Here is a 13,242-nt window from a genome sequence, read left to right as displayed (position 1 = left end):
TTGTCATTCATGATTCATGTGCCTTCTTCTTGTTTACAATAATTCACACCTGCCCATTGCTACCCCTCACCCACACACACACCACGGATATATTCTTGAGGAAGTAATCTAGATCCTCTCATAACCCCAGCATGTCAAGCCCATGCCGATCTCCCCTTACCCGTCACACATCATATGATAACGGTTCACCCTCTGCGCCGTGCTACGAACTCCTGCCCACGACACACCGCAATATAAATTCCCTGGGCCTCACTGCGGTCGTGATTTGCATAGATACCTAGGCATTGTTCGCCAAGTTTCATACATCCACGTTCGCTCATTCGATATACACAATACTGGAAAGAGTCTCTCCTGGATTTCATATGTTTGTAACTTTGTATAGAGGAGCTCATTCACACCGCATATAATGATAAGCAACTGACGACGCTTTCGGCAATCGGTCCCCTACCATGCGAAAGGAGTTGCTTGGAATGCAAGTGGCTTGCGTACCACATCTTGGTTTGATGGCTTGAAACTTGCCGGTCATAGATGCCAATCTTTCGTGCTTAAAGATGTCAGTTTAAAGTGTAGTTCCCTTGTTTCTATCCCTTTTACCCCGCTGTCTGGAAGTAGGTAGTCATCTTCACAATAGAAATCAAGCAGCACAATACCACCAAAGGATCTCGAAACCACAAACACAATAGCAAAAATCCATACACAAACACAGTACCAAGTACCTATACATGAAATAGAAGGTTCCAGCCCCCCCCCTCAAATCTTATCTATAATCTCCTCATATCCCATACTACCCTCATACATGCACCGTCGTATCCCACACCCTCGTATCTTAACTTTCTCCTCACGTCATTCCCCAATCGTCCATCGTCGCATCGGAAACACTCGGAATGACACGTTATGGTACATGCATAAATGAATGATGGCGTAGTCATGGCGCGGAGCTTATGCAAGCCCTCGATGTATGATGCACGCCGCGCAAGTGTTGCTGCAGCCACTTTCACACGATACGGGCTCTGGAGACGATAAATGCAGTTTCTGGGACGAGAGCTTCCTCTCGGGATCGGATACGGATCTTCGGGAAATGAGTTCAGATGAATGTGATGGTGCAATTGCGATCCATATGGATAATAAAAAGATCTTGGTATATGCACATCAATGTTCCATCAATTAGCAAAGCAACGTTTAACTCGCCAATTCCCATCGGCATCAAGTAGATTCCAACAACCGATTTTCAATATCTTTTTGACAGCACCACTTATTTGATCGTCTTCTTGGAAGTCAATGAGACTCTATCAAGCATCTTTGTGAAGTATCAAATACATCTCATGTATCGGTGTCGTATCCCAACCCTACCTGCTTCAAGTGTACTGCTTCAAGGGTCCTTCCTTCAATACATCGTCTTCGTCTCGTCTATGTACAATGATGTACATGATACGTCCTACAAGTACATGGTTCGTTGAATCAAATCTCGCATCCAGTAAAGACAAAAGTTGAACATGTACCGAACAAGCGAGCCAGGTACCTCAGATGTCACAACATACGGATGTACAGGTACCTCTCTCCCCGGTTTCTGGATGGGACTATGGACAGTATAGATGCAGCCGAGATGTCGAAGAATCGAATTTGGAAGATCGTTGCGATGTTTGGGGTAGTCGAATGATTATCGTAATCTCTTTCATCTAGGATGGAGTTGCATATTCGATACTGTTTCGTCTATATCCATCATTCCTATCTACCATCTCATAAACCACATGTGAAAAGTTTGGGGCCCAGACAGGAAAAATCGAATCCATGGGATATATTCCCCAATCAACATCGGCATAAACTGCAAATACACACCAAACCATATCAAATCAAATCAAATCAAACCATACCGTTCAACACCGCAAACCCACCCAATAAAGACCAGGTATGCAGAAGCTCAAAACAGGAGAAAGCAAGAAATCAAGCAAAAACCTTGATAGATACCTCCAAACCACAACGTTCGTCTCACGGTATGTCCATGTCGTGCTACTTCCACACTTTATATCAACTACACACGTGCCGCTCTGTATATACGTACATACCTAAAATATACACCTACATTTCGGTATATGCTTACGAATGTAAGATTACAATACCAAGATACATACACATACACATATACACATATACATACAAACACGAGCAAACACACAAACAAACAACCCCCATGCACACTCCCCCCCTTCCCAAGCCACAGCATACCAAATGACTAATACCCCTATCCCATCCCGTACCCCCACGCAACCAAATTCCCCCACGCTTTTTCACAAAGCACCTACTAGGTATGTACATGTACATGTACCTAGGTAAATGTACCTAATAGTTACACAAACCCATGGTCCGACCTCCCTCTTCCTAGTTTTAAATTTCTAACAAGTCGATCCCGGTAGGTGTTCTAGGAGGAAGAGAGGAAATCATGCCATGCAGTGCGATGTGACACCCGAAGCGAGGTAAATGGACTTGTACTTGTACTTATTCTTGGTCTTGGCTTCGGACATTAAAATCTTGAATGGACGGTACTTGTTAGCTGCTCTCTATTGTGGATTTTGTACCAAGAAAGTGTCATTAATATTGTTGTTGTTATTGTAGGTAGGTGAGGAGTGCCCATTGTATTCAAGCAGATGTAGACTCTACGGGGTTGTAATAGTTTTCTTTCTTTCTTGTTATTCAACTCTCATGCTAGATTCCAAATCTATGAAGGTGGTCTCTATAGGTAGGCGATCTTCTATTTTCTCAAAACTCAACTCGCATAGCTAGTCCTTTTATCCAACCGCTTTCTAACCCCTCCTCTCCCCAAAAGCTACCTCTTCTGGAATCCTGAAACTAACACAGAACATCCTCTTCTTCGGCGCCACATCTCTCACATCCCAAACCTTCGTTTCATACTTATCACCCTGCTCAATCTTCATACCCAATTTCTCGCTCACCCTTTCGCAAATTTCTATATTAGCCGCCTCGTTATCTTCATTCTTTGCCGCAAAACAATGGACATGTACCATTGGCAATTTTGTTTTTGTATGTGGGGCAAATAGGTGTTGAGATTTATGATAGAGGCCATGGAAGGAGGGAAGGAAATCTATGGCGGTGGCAGGGAGATTCATTACGAAGTGGGAGATGGTGTTGGGAATGGTGAGGACTTTGGGAGGTGGAGGTGGCTGAGTTGACGGAGGAGCACTGCGAGAGGGTCGTTTGGGAGCGATAGTAATGGTATTTTGATTTGTGGCGGTGAGTCGGAGGAGTTCGTCTGCGGCTTGATGGATGAATTTGTGGCCATCTTCGTTGAAGGGATGAACAAAATTTTCGACCTGAAGAGTTATTAGTTATATGACCTTTTGTGATTTTCAATACGATTGAGGAATGGAGTCTTGGTCAGATCAAAGCGCCTTGTCAAAAGCATTCTCATCAAAGTAACCCAACTTGTGGTTTATGTTGACCGTCGTGATATTGATATCATCATGAACAAAAGGGGCAAGATCTTCAGTAAGGGAAGACAGACCTTATTTCTAACAACCGCATCTTTCATAGCCTTATAACTATCCGGATTCAAATCATTTGCCCACACAAAAACCCCTTTCTTTCCTGCTGGTAAGGCGAAGGGACCCACCCCCGCCATAACGTCACAGACGACATCCCCAGGCTCAAACAGATCCACCAATCGCTTATGTTCTGTTTGCAATCTACTATTCCAATAAACTTTCGAGTAATCGAATCGAAACGTACAATCTCCCTCGCGGATTTCAACATTCATGTTATCTTCACCGGCGAGCACTTCGTAAGAGAAAGTCCGGTATTCAGAAACGGTGCCCACATCATCAATTTTGTTGATGACCGTACGGATGGTGGGATTTTTGTCCATAAGAACTGCCGCAACGAGAGACTTATAAGGAAGATATTCGTCATGTAGGTTGAGATGGGCTGGTACTGTTAGAAAAGTTCAGACGATTGGAAAGAGGAGCAATACCAACATGCCCGACAATGGCGAAACCGACTGGAATCTCTCCTTGGGCATCTTCGGGAAGAATAGATTTCATGATATCGACTGTAAAGATTAATTCCTATAAATGCATATGGTGACCGAAAATAACATACTATAATTCCAATGATCATAACCCAGAGTCAAATCAAATGGGATAACTCCCAATTCCTGTGCCTTCACAGCTTCATGTAAAATTGGACTCCAAGTGGTAGGATCTGCCAAATAAAATCAGAATCTCATTCTACCACCCCTAAGAAATCCGAGGTACTATACCATCATGTTTTACTTTAGGATTCAGAAGCAAACACTTTCCACCTTTCGCCGCAAATTCTGGGTCTGGATCCGATCGTATAGGCGCAACTCTATCTTCCAACAACATTTCTTTGCTTTTTGTCAATTGCGATCGACATTTTGATATAATTTTATTATTCATCAATCTTGCTGCGGAAATTGGTATAGTTTTGGAAAATAGAGCACGATCGAGTACTCCCGCTGCGGAGCGCACAACGGGTGGGCGAAATAATGACATTTGGTCGTTAGATGTTACTGTAGATTTCTACCTAGATTATCAGTAAAGCCATTCATTACTACGGAATGCGAACATACCTCCATGACTTCATATCGTTTTGTCATTTCTTGTGAAGGTTTTAATTTTGTGTGTAGACGACTCATAATTTCGCACAAGGCTGAAGCGAGAGATTTTAGATCATGAGCTAGCGATAAGGCTACGCAAGGCTATGACCGAATCAGGTGGTGATGTCATGAAAGGCTATATTCATTAAGATTTCCCGACGCGCTGACTGCTGTTGGTGTAGCTCTATAAAGAATTGTATCTCAAAATGTCGACAGTGAAAAGAACGATAGATTCCTTCTTCAAACCACCGGCAAAGAAACCCAGAGTATCAGAATTGGCAACAACAGAAGAAGCGAAAGGAGAAGCATTGGTAAGTATCGTACAACACAACAGCTTCATTTCGCCACTAATCAATGAAGGAACGCGAATTCACGCGTCATTCAACTTATCCATTTCCAATACCATGTCTTCCTTCCTCCATATCTTCAGAGCTGTCTTCGTTTCCATCTACGATCGGCAAAGAGATAAATAATCAAGCCGATCTCGATCTTCTTTACTTCGAGCCTTACATTCCCAAGTATCTTGAACGTCATATGTTCCAGTTTCTTCGTTCGGAATTGCCCTTTTATCGTGTGGAGTATGATATCAAGCGAGGAGGTATATCGACGCATATCAAAACTCCAAGGTAGACCTTCCATTCTTTGAATTTAAGCCAATCACTAAGACTCGAGGAGGTGGACCACGGTATTCGGCCTCGATGAAACATCTAAGTTCAATGATAATGGAGAACTCGTTGATGCCAATAGTGGTAAGAGAATCGAGAAAGAGCGATGTTACACCAAATATCCACCTCGGCCAATACCCAAATGTTTAGACGATTTACGACTTTCCACTGAAATGGCGACGGGTTGCAAGTTCAATTTCTGTCTCGTCAACTATTATGCATCTGGATCGGATTCGATCTCATATCAGTACGTCAACGGTAGACAGGTTTCGCTGTCTTTCACACCTAATTCTGTGCTCTGATATCAAGGCCCACTTTTCCTCTTCTCCAGAAGCGTCGTTTCCATTTTCTAATGCAACTTCTGTTCTCATTTCCCCCCAAAATGCGTCTTTGATAGGACATACTGATTTCCTGGCTTTCAAAAGTAGTGACGATGAAAGATTCTTGGGCCCATTGCCGGCCATTGCAAGTTACTCGCTTGGAGCAAGGAGAGATTTCCTCATGAAACATAAACCTATCCCGCCAAACGATAACGCTCCTCCTCCGCCAGAAACAAAACCTATAAAGTTGCCACTTGCAAGCGGAGATATGATATTGATGCGAGGTAGGACGCAGGCAAATTGGCTTCATTCTATTCCCAAACGAACGGGGAAGAATGCCGATGATGGAGGAAGAATCAATATTACCTTTAGACGTGCTATGGTAAAGGGTGGAACGGAGAATTACTATAATTATAATGTTGGCACTGGACCTGTGTATAAATGGGATGACATCCTGAAGGAAATGAGAATATGGAAAGAATTATGATTGGATTGATTAGAAGTAAACTTCACCCACCATCCGGATTTATATATTCTCGCATTGTAATGGGATCTAATCTATCTTCCGAACCTCATCTGTGCGTTGCCATAGTTATATAACGCTTGCAAGAAAACTTGATATCCAACTCCGTGATTATCTTGCACGTGAAAAATTTCTGTGAGGCGTAATTGCCATGGTGGATATCCGGACAGTTCGACCGTTGGTCCAAATAATATCAAAAGATTTGGCTCTCCCATGATGCTTTCCGTAATTTCGGCATCAATGAGTTCTTGGCTGATATCATTCGACTCAATTTTGCCTCGTTGGGACATCTCTGTTAGCGTTTTGGTCAAGTCAACTAGTGAATCCCGGCCGTCTTCGTTTGAGAGAAGTAGCACCGAAATATGCTGTAAAGAGCCAGGAAGTGTATCAGTCGTCGACGTAGCTGATGAGGATTCCATGGATGGGACATGGGGAGCTCTCATAGACAAGGCTGGGTGATCTGGTCCAAAATATGAGGCCAGTTTTCTCACTACTGCTCGATGCGTCGCAGGTATATAACCTTTAAGAATTCCTGCATTCCATCATTAGCACGCCCCCAATTATACCTTCCCTTCCATACTAGAATCACATACCAGTCTTTTCGTATACCGACAACATTGGAATTCCTACACATGCACACCATGCTGTAATCTCTGCTACCTCATCGACTAGAGCTTCCAATCCTGCACCTCCTCTTGCACCGTCCTCCAGATTTAATATGACACTGACATGCTCGGGTAGTCTCTCTAACCCCTTTACATCCTTCTGTATCAACCCTGGCGTCCGATGATGGTAAAATAAAATCGCAAATATGCGATCCTTTACCGCATGATATGCTTGCCTCAATCTAATATATAATGAAAATACTGCATGCACAACAGCATATACTAATCCATGCAATTGGAAACGAAAGAAATTGCGAATGCCAAGATGAGAGCGGGATTTCGAAGCTGACGATTTAGACTTCGACTTCGATTTAGATCTACTTTGGCTTTTGATTGATGAAGTTCGCGAGGGTAGATCGGAAGGGAGCAGTGGCTAAAATGCAGTTACGGCGTCAATGAGTGGACGAGTCAATCGAATGGGTACCTGCAGGTACACAACGACAGGGCGAAATCAAAACTTACCTCGATAAGCTTTCGTCTTTCTTCTGCTGTCAATAGCGTGTGACCACCTTTTGCATCTTCGCGGTACGCTTCGAGGGCTTTCGATTTACTAGTCATGTTGATAGTGACACAAGAAGTGTAAAGAACCCAAAGATAATGGATAGAAAATTGGGGAGTGAAGTGTCCTAAAATATCTCTAGAACGTTTGAAAGGCTGGAATTCATTACGAGGCCACGATTTCTGAGGATCCACAGGTCTTCAAGGTTCAAGCGAGGCTGACCGTTCCGCGCCTCCGACCCATGCTATTGATACATTGTTCCCATAAGTCAAAACGCACTTCACATACAAGCTTCATGAAATTTAAGTATGGCATCTCTTAATAGTGGTTCAGTGAGATCACTATATCCAAAAGGGCCAAGCTTTAATTTGGAAAACTTCTCAAGTAAAGACTTCATAGTGAGAGATTTTGTGGAAGAACTGTCCGAAAGTGCGATTCCGATAAACAGGCGCTCTGGACCAGCTCAACCGGCATTTGATGCCAAACCATTCATAAGGACATTTGAAAGTATTTATACTCACTTACTCAGCTATCAATACTACCAATGCTGATGAGGATTCAGGTGCGCTGCAACAGCTTGCGACACTTTCAGATGAGCTAGAGGAGAAGGAGACAGACCTCCTGACATCTGTTCGGCGGGCCGAGATACAGCATGATCAAACATTAGACACTTTAGGGCGCAAGCTGGATGAATCAATTGATTCTTTTGAATCGCTCGATATAACACTAAATAATCCTAATGGCACGAATGGCGCAACCACAGATCGATATGGGCGACCGGAGGCAGGAGGAAACATTGCGGTTCAAATTGGAGAACGACTTGAGGACTTAGACAAGCAGAGACGGCGTGCGATAGATGCCAACTTCTTAATACAATGCTGGATAGAAGTTAGCGAGAATGGGTCGCTCATATCTTTGGAAGATATGATCAGACGGCAAGGTGGAGGGGAAAACAAGGTTAGATCTGCTGTTATCGCCAGGCAACTAATGCGCATGAGCCAGAGACTGGATCCGGCATCTTGGGCTAATGGTTCGAAAAAAGCCAATGGAATTACAAATGGCGTTGTTGGATACAAAGGCCATAACACTAGGGAAATTATAGAGAAATTCTCTGAAACTTTAGAAAAGGATCTTTTGAAACAGTTTGACAACAGTTATCGGCGCCAGAACTTTGATGATATGCTCGAGTGCGCCAAGGTCTTACACGATTTCAACGGTGGATCTAGTGTCATTGGTACATTTGTCAATCAGCATCAATTCTTCATCGACCGAAGTCAACTTATTGCAGAGGAGGTCACAACCGACAATGAGACGTGGGAGATGTTAGCCGATCCCGACTCTGAGCCCCCAGGAGTTGAACCTAGCTTACAATCTCTCATTGATGAGATCAGAGCTGTCATGCAAGAGGAATCTTTCATTATTAAGCGAGCGTTCCCATTCTATGAAGTCGTTCTCATCAAATTTATTCAGCGCATATTCCAGCAATCTATACAGCAGCGTCTAGAGATGGTGCTTGAAAAAGCCGACACTATTTCTTCTTTAGCCTTCCTTAGATCGTTGCATGCCTCAAGGACTTACATTAATAGCTTGATCGAAGACCTTAAAGCACACGGTCTTACAGAGCACCCCGAACCTTGCACAGCTCAAACTGCACAAAGTTTAGATCAGCAATTAGACGAACTATTCGTTCCATACCTGGTTGGAAATTCGTATATTGATCGAGAGAGGAAGAGTCTGGAGGAGCTCTTCTCTTCGTTGCTCTTTAAGTTTACCATCTACCACTCACGGCGAAAAAAGGTTCCAACAGGTTTCATGGCTTCTTTGGCCCAGCAGGGAAGTCAACTGTTATCTTCGGCAAAGGATGCATACATCGATCGTCTCGACTCGTCTGAACTCACCCCCACTCAAAAGGCTATGATGTTACGTGTTGCTGGCCTCCGAGACCTTGATAACAATAAGAATGAGATTGAAGTCACAGATGAAGACGGTGTGATTAGTGTCGCAAATGCCAAACGTATGCTTAAATGGCTTGCAGAGGGTGTGCGACGAGCGTTGGAGATGGGGAGTGGAAGCGACACACCTAAAGATGTCTCAGCCCTTCTGAACCTTCTGCTTAGCAGCATGGGTGAGGTGTATATCGAGACAGCACTTGAGGCCGCTGCCGAACGAGCCGCCGCTCAAGAGAACATCAAAACCGAGCCTGATTTGGCCTACCTTCCTTCAGTGCGACCGGCAGTCATCATTACAAATGTGATGTCGCGGTTCATTAACACAGTACTCATACGCCTTGCAGAAACAAATACGACTGTTCGACGTGGCATGGAATCACAGACCAAAGCTAGTGTGGAGAGAATCGAAAAAAAGGCTAACGACATCATGCGCAGTACCATTACTGTGGTACTGAACTGGATTACAAGGCTGTTGGCAGGCCAGAAAAAAACGGACTTTCGACCTAAGGATAGTGATCTTGGTTCAATTGAGACTTTACAAACTGCGACCTGTCTTGCCATCTGTAATTTTCTCCAGCGTGTGGCTAAGAATGCCGCACAAGCTGTTGATGGGCAGAATCTCGAGGTATTTAGTTGTGAGCTCGCGATCAGCATTCGAGACATGCTGTTTGAACACTTCAAAAAGTTCCAGGTGAATGCTACTGGTGGTTTGATGGTTACGAAAGACATGTCAAGTTATGTGTCCGCGCTGAAAGACTGGCCATTAACAAAGGATATCACGAGTGAAGTGGAAATCCTTAGCGACATTGGCAACTTGTTTATCGTTGGAGCAGAAGCTCTTAAAGAAAAGTCGAGAGCTGTGCTTGCAAGTGGGGCTAGCAAGAAGTTGCAGAAAGCAGACTTCAAAGCTTTTGTATTGAAGAGAGACGATTCGGGAAGCGTGGGAGTTCAAAGTGTGCTTGCAGGATTATGATACCAAAGCTCAAAACGGATGTCAATTGGAAAGCAGGCGTTCAGGTGTAAGCGGGAAAACAAAGGTGAATAAAAGGCATCTTATATGAGAGGGCCTTCTTCGTCGTTCACCATTATCTATGATGTTGTACAATATTACAAGACAAATACGTTTGCCGTATATGACCTGCTCAAATATAGAGTTGGGAGATTCTTCCTGATCCTATGAGATCCATAAAAGGATTCTTCTACGTGACCTTTCTCGGCCCATTATATCCATCAAATCCCGCCATATAACGCCCTTTCAATGCCCAAACTCCATTGTAATCCTTTAATATCGTACAGGCGGTCTTCGCTATTGACTCATGGCAAATTGAACCCAAACCCAGCCATACAACTCTTATACTTTTCCACCATACTTGCACAAGCTACTTGCGGATCCTTGGCCGTGCTAAATAGCATACATTCGTCTCGAGCAGCTTTCTCATCTTTACATACGCAGCACGGCTTTTCCAGAAACTCCTTAGCTAATGTTCTAAATTGCCAATCATGAAAAGAAAATGGGTCCGTACCTTGGGTTTTGCAGAAGCTTCTCCAGTTGGTTTGAGATCTACGCCCATATTTGCGCTGGTGGCCGATGTAGCTAGTTTCAAAATCAATATCTTGCTCACTCGAAATGGATGGGGCAAGGAACTTTGGAAGAGTAGAGAGAGACATACGCATGTTGATTGCAGATGTTGACATATTCATATGTCGAATATCGTCTTTCAGAAGGCTTTGTAAATAGTACATGTACACTTGATTGTAATTTTGCCTCTCAATTTGTTGTGTTCGTGGAGTATTTGTATGTGGAATTATATATTTGTATTTGTATTTGTAAGAAAGCTCCAAAATTCCATCCGTCACATAACATCACGACACTATTCCGGACCGAGCGGCCGTCTGCGGCCGATATGTCGGTAAAAAGTCTCCCCGGTCCGATGATCGACCAAATCGAGATTAGCCTGTCTTAACCCTGAGCATTTGAAGACCTGCAGCTGCAACCCCCACCACCTAAAAACATTGCCGCATCCATCAATTTCTACAATCTGCAACTAGATCTCTTACTTGCAAATTTTTGTTTTTTTCCTGTCTCTTTCGAAACTTGTTATACTTGCGCAACGTTAAGACTCAAGATGGCTACCGCAACAAAAATCTTCTCGTTAGAAGGAAAGGGATTGAAATTGGATTCCGCCGCCGATGTCGAGCCGCATATCAAAACTTTGAGGGAGATGAAAGATGTGGAGGAAGTGAGATTTTTGGGAAACACTTTAGGCGTTGAGGCTTGTAGGGTGGTTGGAGAGGTTTTGGAAGAGAAGACAAGTTTGAAAGTATGTCCAGTCTTCCTCCATCAATTTGTGTCTTATTTCCCTCGAGCGGGCATTTTAGATGCCTAGAACGATGGGCCAAATATAGTTGCTAACCTATACATTAAGATTGCAAACCTGGCGGATATATTTACTGGACGTTTGCTTAACGAAATTCCACAAGCTCTTTCATCTCTCCTTACTGCTCTGCTCAAGCTCCCAAATTTGCATACGGTCAATTTGAATGATAACGCTTTTGGACTCAATACTCAAGCTCCGCTCGTCGCATTTCTTTCTTCGCACACCCCACTTCAACATCTCATCCTCAATAATAACGGACTGGGACCTCATGCTGGTATTTTGATTGCAGATGCACTTAGCGCATTACACGCAAAGAAAGTCGAGGCACGTGCGGCAGGAAAACAAGTTCCGGATTTGGAAACTGTCATTTGCGGACGCAACAGATTGGAGAATGGCAGTATGACGGCTTGGGCAAAGGCATATAGCTTGCATACCGGTGTAAAGGAAGTCAAGATGGTACAGAATGGCATTCGACAGGAGGGAATTAGTCACTTGTTGAGTGAAGGTTTGAAATATGCTAAGGACATTGAGATTCTCGATCTACAAGACAATACTTTTACAATTACGGGTTCAAAGGCCTTGGCTAAAGTCGTGGGAGGATGGGCCAATATTCAGGAGCTAGGTGTTGGAGATTCCTTGTTGGGTGGGAAGGGAAGTGTTATTTTTGCAGAAGCTTTGAAGAAGGGCAAAAACACCAAGTTGGAGATTTTAAGATTGCAGTTCAATGATATTGGAGTAAAGGGCCTAACAGTCTTTACTGCCGCTGCGAAGGAGGCTCTACCAAAATTGAAGAAGATTGAGTTGAATGGAAACAAATTCGACGAGGATCATGATTGCATTGTGGAATTGAAGGAGTTGCTGGAGGAAAGAAAAGAGAAGTTAGCGGGTGAGATAATCATTGAGGATGATTGGGGCCTTGACGAATTGGAGGATTTGGAAGGAGAAAGTGATGAAGACAGTGATGAGGAAGAAGAGGAAGAGGAAGAACAAGAGGAGCAAAGAGAAAAATTGATCCACGACGCAGAGGAAGCTCAAGAAGGAGAACCTGTTGCACAAAGAGAGGACAAGGATGTCGATGACCTCGCAAAAGTTCTCGGCAAGAACCTCCAAGTCTGAAAATGGTATTACGATTATGAATGATGGATTTTGGATGATTTTGGCGGAAATGAATTTTCAGGGTTGGCATGGCCAAGGAATGGTTTGGTTGGATGGGTAGAACACGTTGAGGGAAAGGAAAGGGAGAATTCGGGCGGAGCTCTTTGTGCATACCCCACTCATGTCACTGAAGTAGAACCTTCGGTTTTCTGTCTCATGCACATATGCATAGCATGGTATAATTGCTTCTTTCTTGACGAAAGTTGGCGTTGCGAGCATTCCCGTAGATAGATACTATTAGACCGGTAAAGAAATGACACTTCTTTGCCATCCAAATAAACACTATTCGTTGTTGATTCAATTTTCATCCGAGTATTGTATGATAATAAGAAGCTTATACCCCAATTAACCTTCAGTACCTCAGAGCTCACCCAATAACATTTGGACCAAGATTATTGAGGCTCTTCCGCATCATCTCTATTCGCCTGTATGTATGTCATGTCTATCATCAAACTCCG

General features: G+C 43.6%; 6 protein-coding genes across 6 annotated transcripts; 3 read left to right on the top strand and 3 right to left on the bottom strand.

The window, feature by feature from the left end:
• Positions 1-2,798: 2,798 nt before the first annotated feature.
• On the bottom strand, positions 2,799-4,669 carry EAE97_006240 (uncharacterized protein; the record flags this gene model as incomplete). Its single annotated transcript, XM_038876753.1, has 6 exons — positions 2,799-3,326; positions 3,518-3,936; positions 3,983-4,060; positions 4,111-4,212; positions 4,271-4,553; positions 4,604-4,669. 6 exons carry the CDS (start codon positions 4,667-4,669, stop codon positions 2,799-2,801), a joined length of 1,476 nt encoding a protein of 491 aa, XP_038732460.1.
• Positions 4,670-4,836: 167 nt separating this feature from the next.
• EAE97_006239 (uncharacterized protein) lies at positions 4,837-6,102 on the top strand (the record flags this gene model as incomplete). Its single annotated transcript, XM_038876752.1, has 4 exons — positions 4,837-4,941; positions 4,991-5,256; positions 5,303-5,542; positions 5,721-6,102. 4 exons carry the CDS (start codon positions 4,837-4,839, stop codon positions 6,100-6,102), a joined length of 993 nt encoding a protein of 330 aa, XP_038732459.1.
• A 71-nt stretch (positions 6,103-6,173) lies between these two features.
• On the bottom strand, positions 6,174-7,361 carry EAE97_006238 (uncharacterized protein; the record flags this gene model as incomplete). The annotated part of the gene is made up of 3 exons (XM_038876751.1): positions 6,174-6,670; positions 6,732-7,176; positions 7,266-7,361. 3 exons carry the CDS (start codon positions 7,359-7,361, stop codon positions 6,174-6,176), a joined length of 1,038 nt encoding a protein of 345 aa, XP_038732458.1.
• A 224-nt stretch (positions 7,362-7,585) lies between these two features.
• On the top strand, positions 7,586-10,358 carry EAE97_006237 (uncharacterized protein). Its single transcript, XM_038876750.1, has 2 exons — positions 7,586-7,809; positions 7,865-10,358. The coding sequence occupies exons 1-2, from the start codon at positions 7,611-7,613 to the stop codon at positions 10,222-10,224; spliced, it is 2,559 nt and encodes an 852-aa protein (XP_038732457.1). The 5' UTR covers positions 7,586-7,610; the 3' UTR covers positions 10,225-10,358.
• A 207-nt stretch (positions 10,359-10,565) lies between these two features.
• On the bottom strand, positions 10,566-10,925 carry EAE97_006236 (uncharacterized protein; the record flags this gene model as incomplete). Its single annotated transcript, XM_038876749.1, has 3 exons — positions 10,566-10,709; positions 10,775-10,845; positions 10,922-10,925. 3 exons carry the CDS (start codon positions 10,923-10,925, stop codon positions 10,566-10,568), a joined length of 219 nt encoding a protein of 72 aa, XP_038732456.1.
• Positions 10,926-11,377: 452 nt separating this feature from the next.
• Positions 11,378-13,074, top strand: EAE97_006235 (uncharacterized protein; the record flags this gene model as incomplete). The annotated part of the gene is made up of 2 exons (XM_038876748.1): positions 11,378-11,572; positions 11,678-13,074. The coding sequence occupies 2 exons, from the start codon at positions 11,378-11,380 to the stop codon at positions 12,743-12,745; spliced, it is 1,263 nt and encodes a 420-aa protein (XP_038732455.1). The 3' UTR covers positions 12,746-13,074.
• Positions 13,075-13,242: the final 168 nt, after the last annotated feature.

The sequence above is a fragment of the Botrytis byssoidea genome (assembly GCF_014898295.1).
Source record: "Botrytis byssoidea strain MUCL 94 chromosome Unknown BBYS_011, whole genome shotgun sequence".
Classification (NCBI taxonomy): Eukaryota; Fungi; Ascomycota; class Leotiomycetes; order Helotiales; family Sclerotiniaceae; genus Botrytis; species Botrytis byssoidea.
Note: the sequence above shows the minus strand (reverse complement) of the source record. Positions and strands in the feature narration are given on the sequence as shown.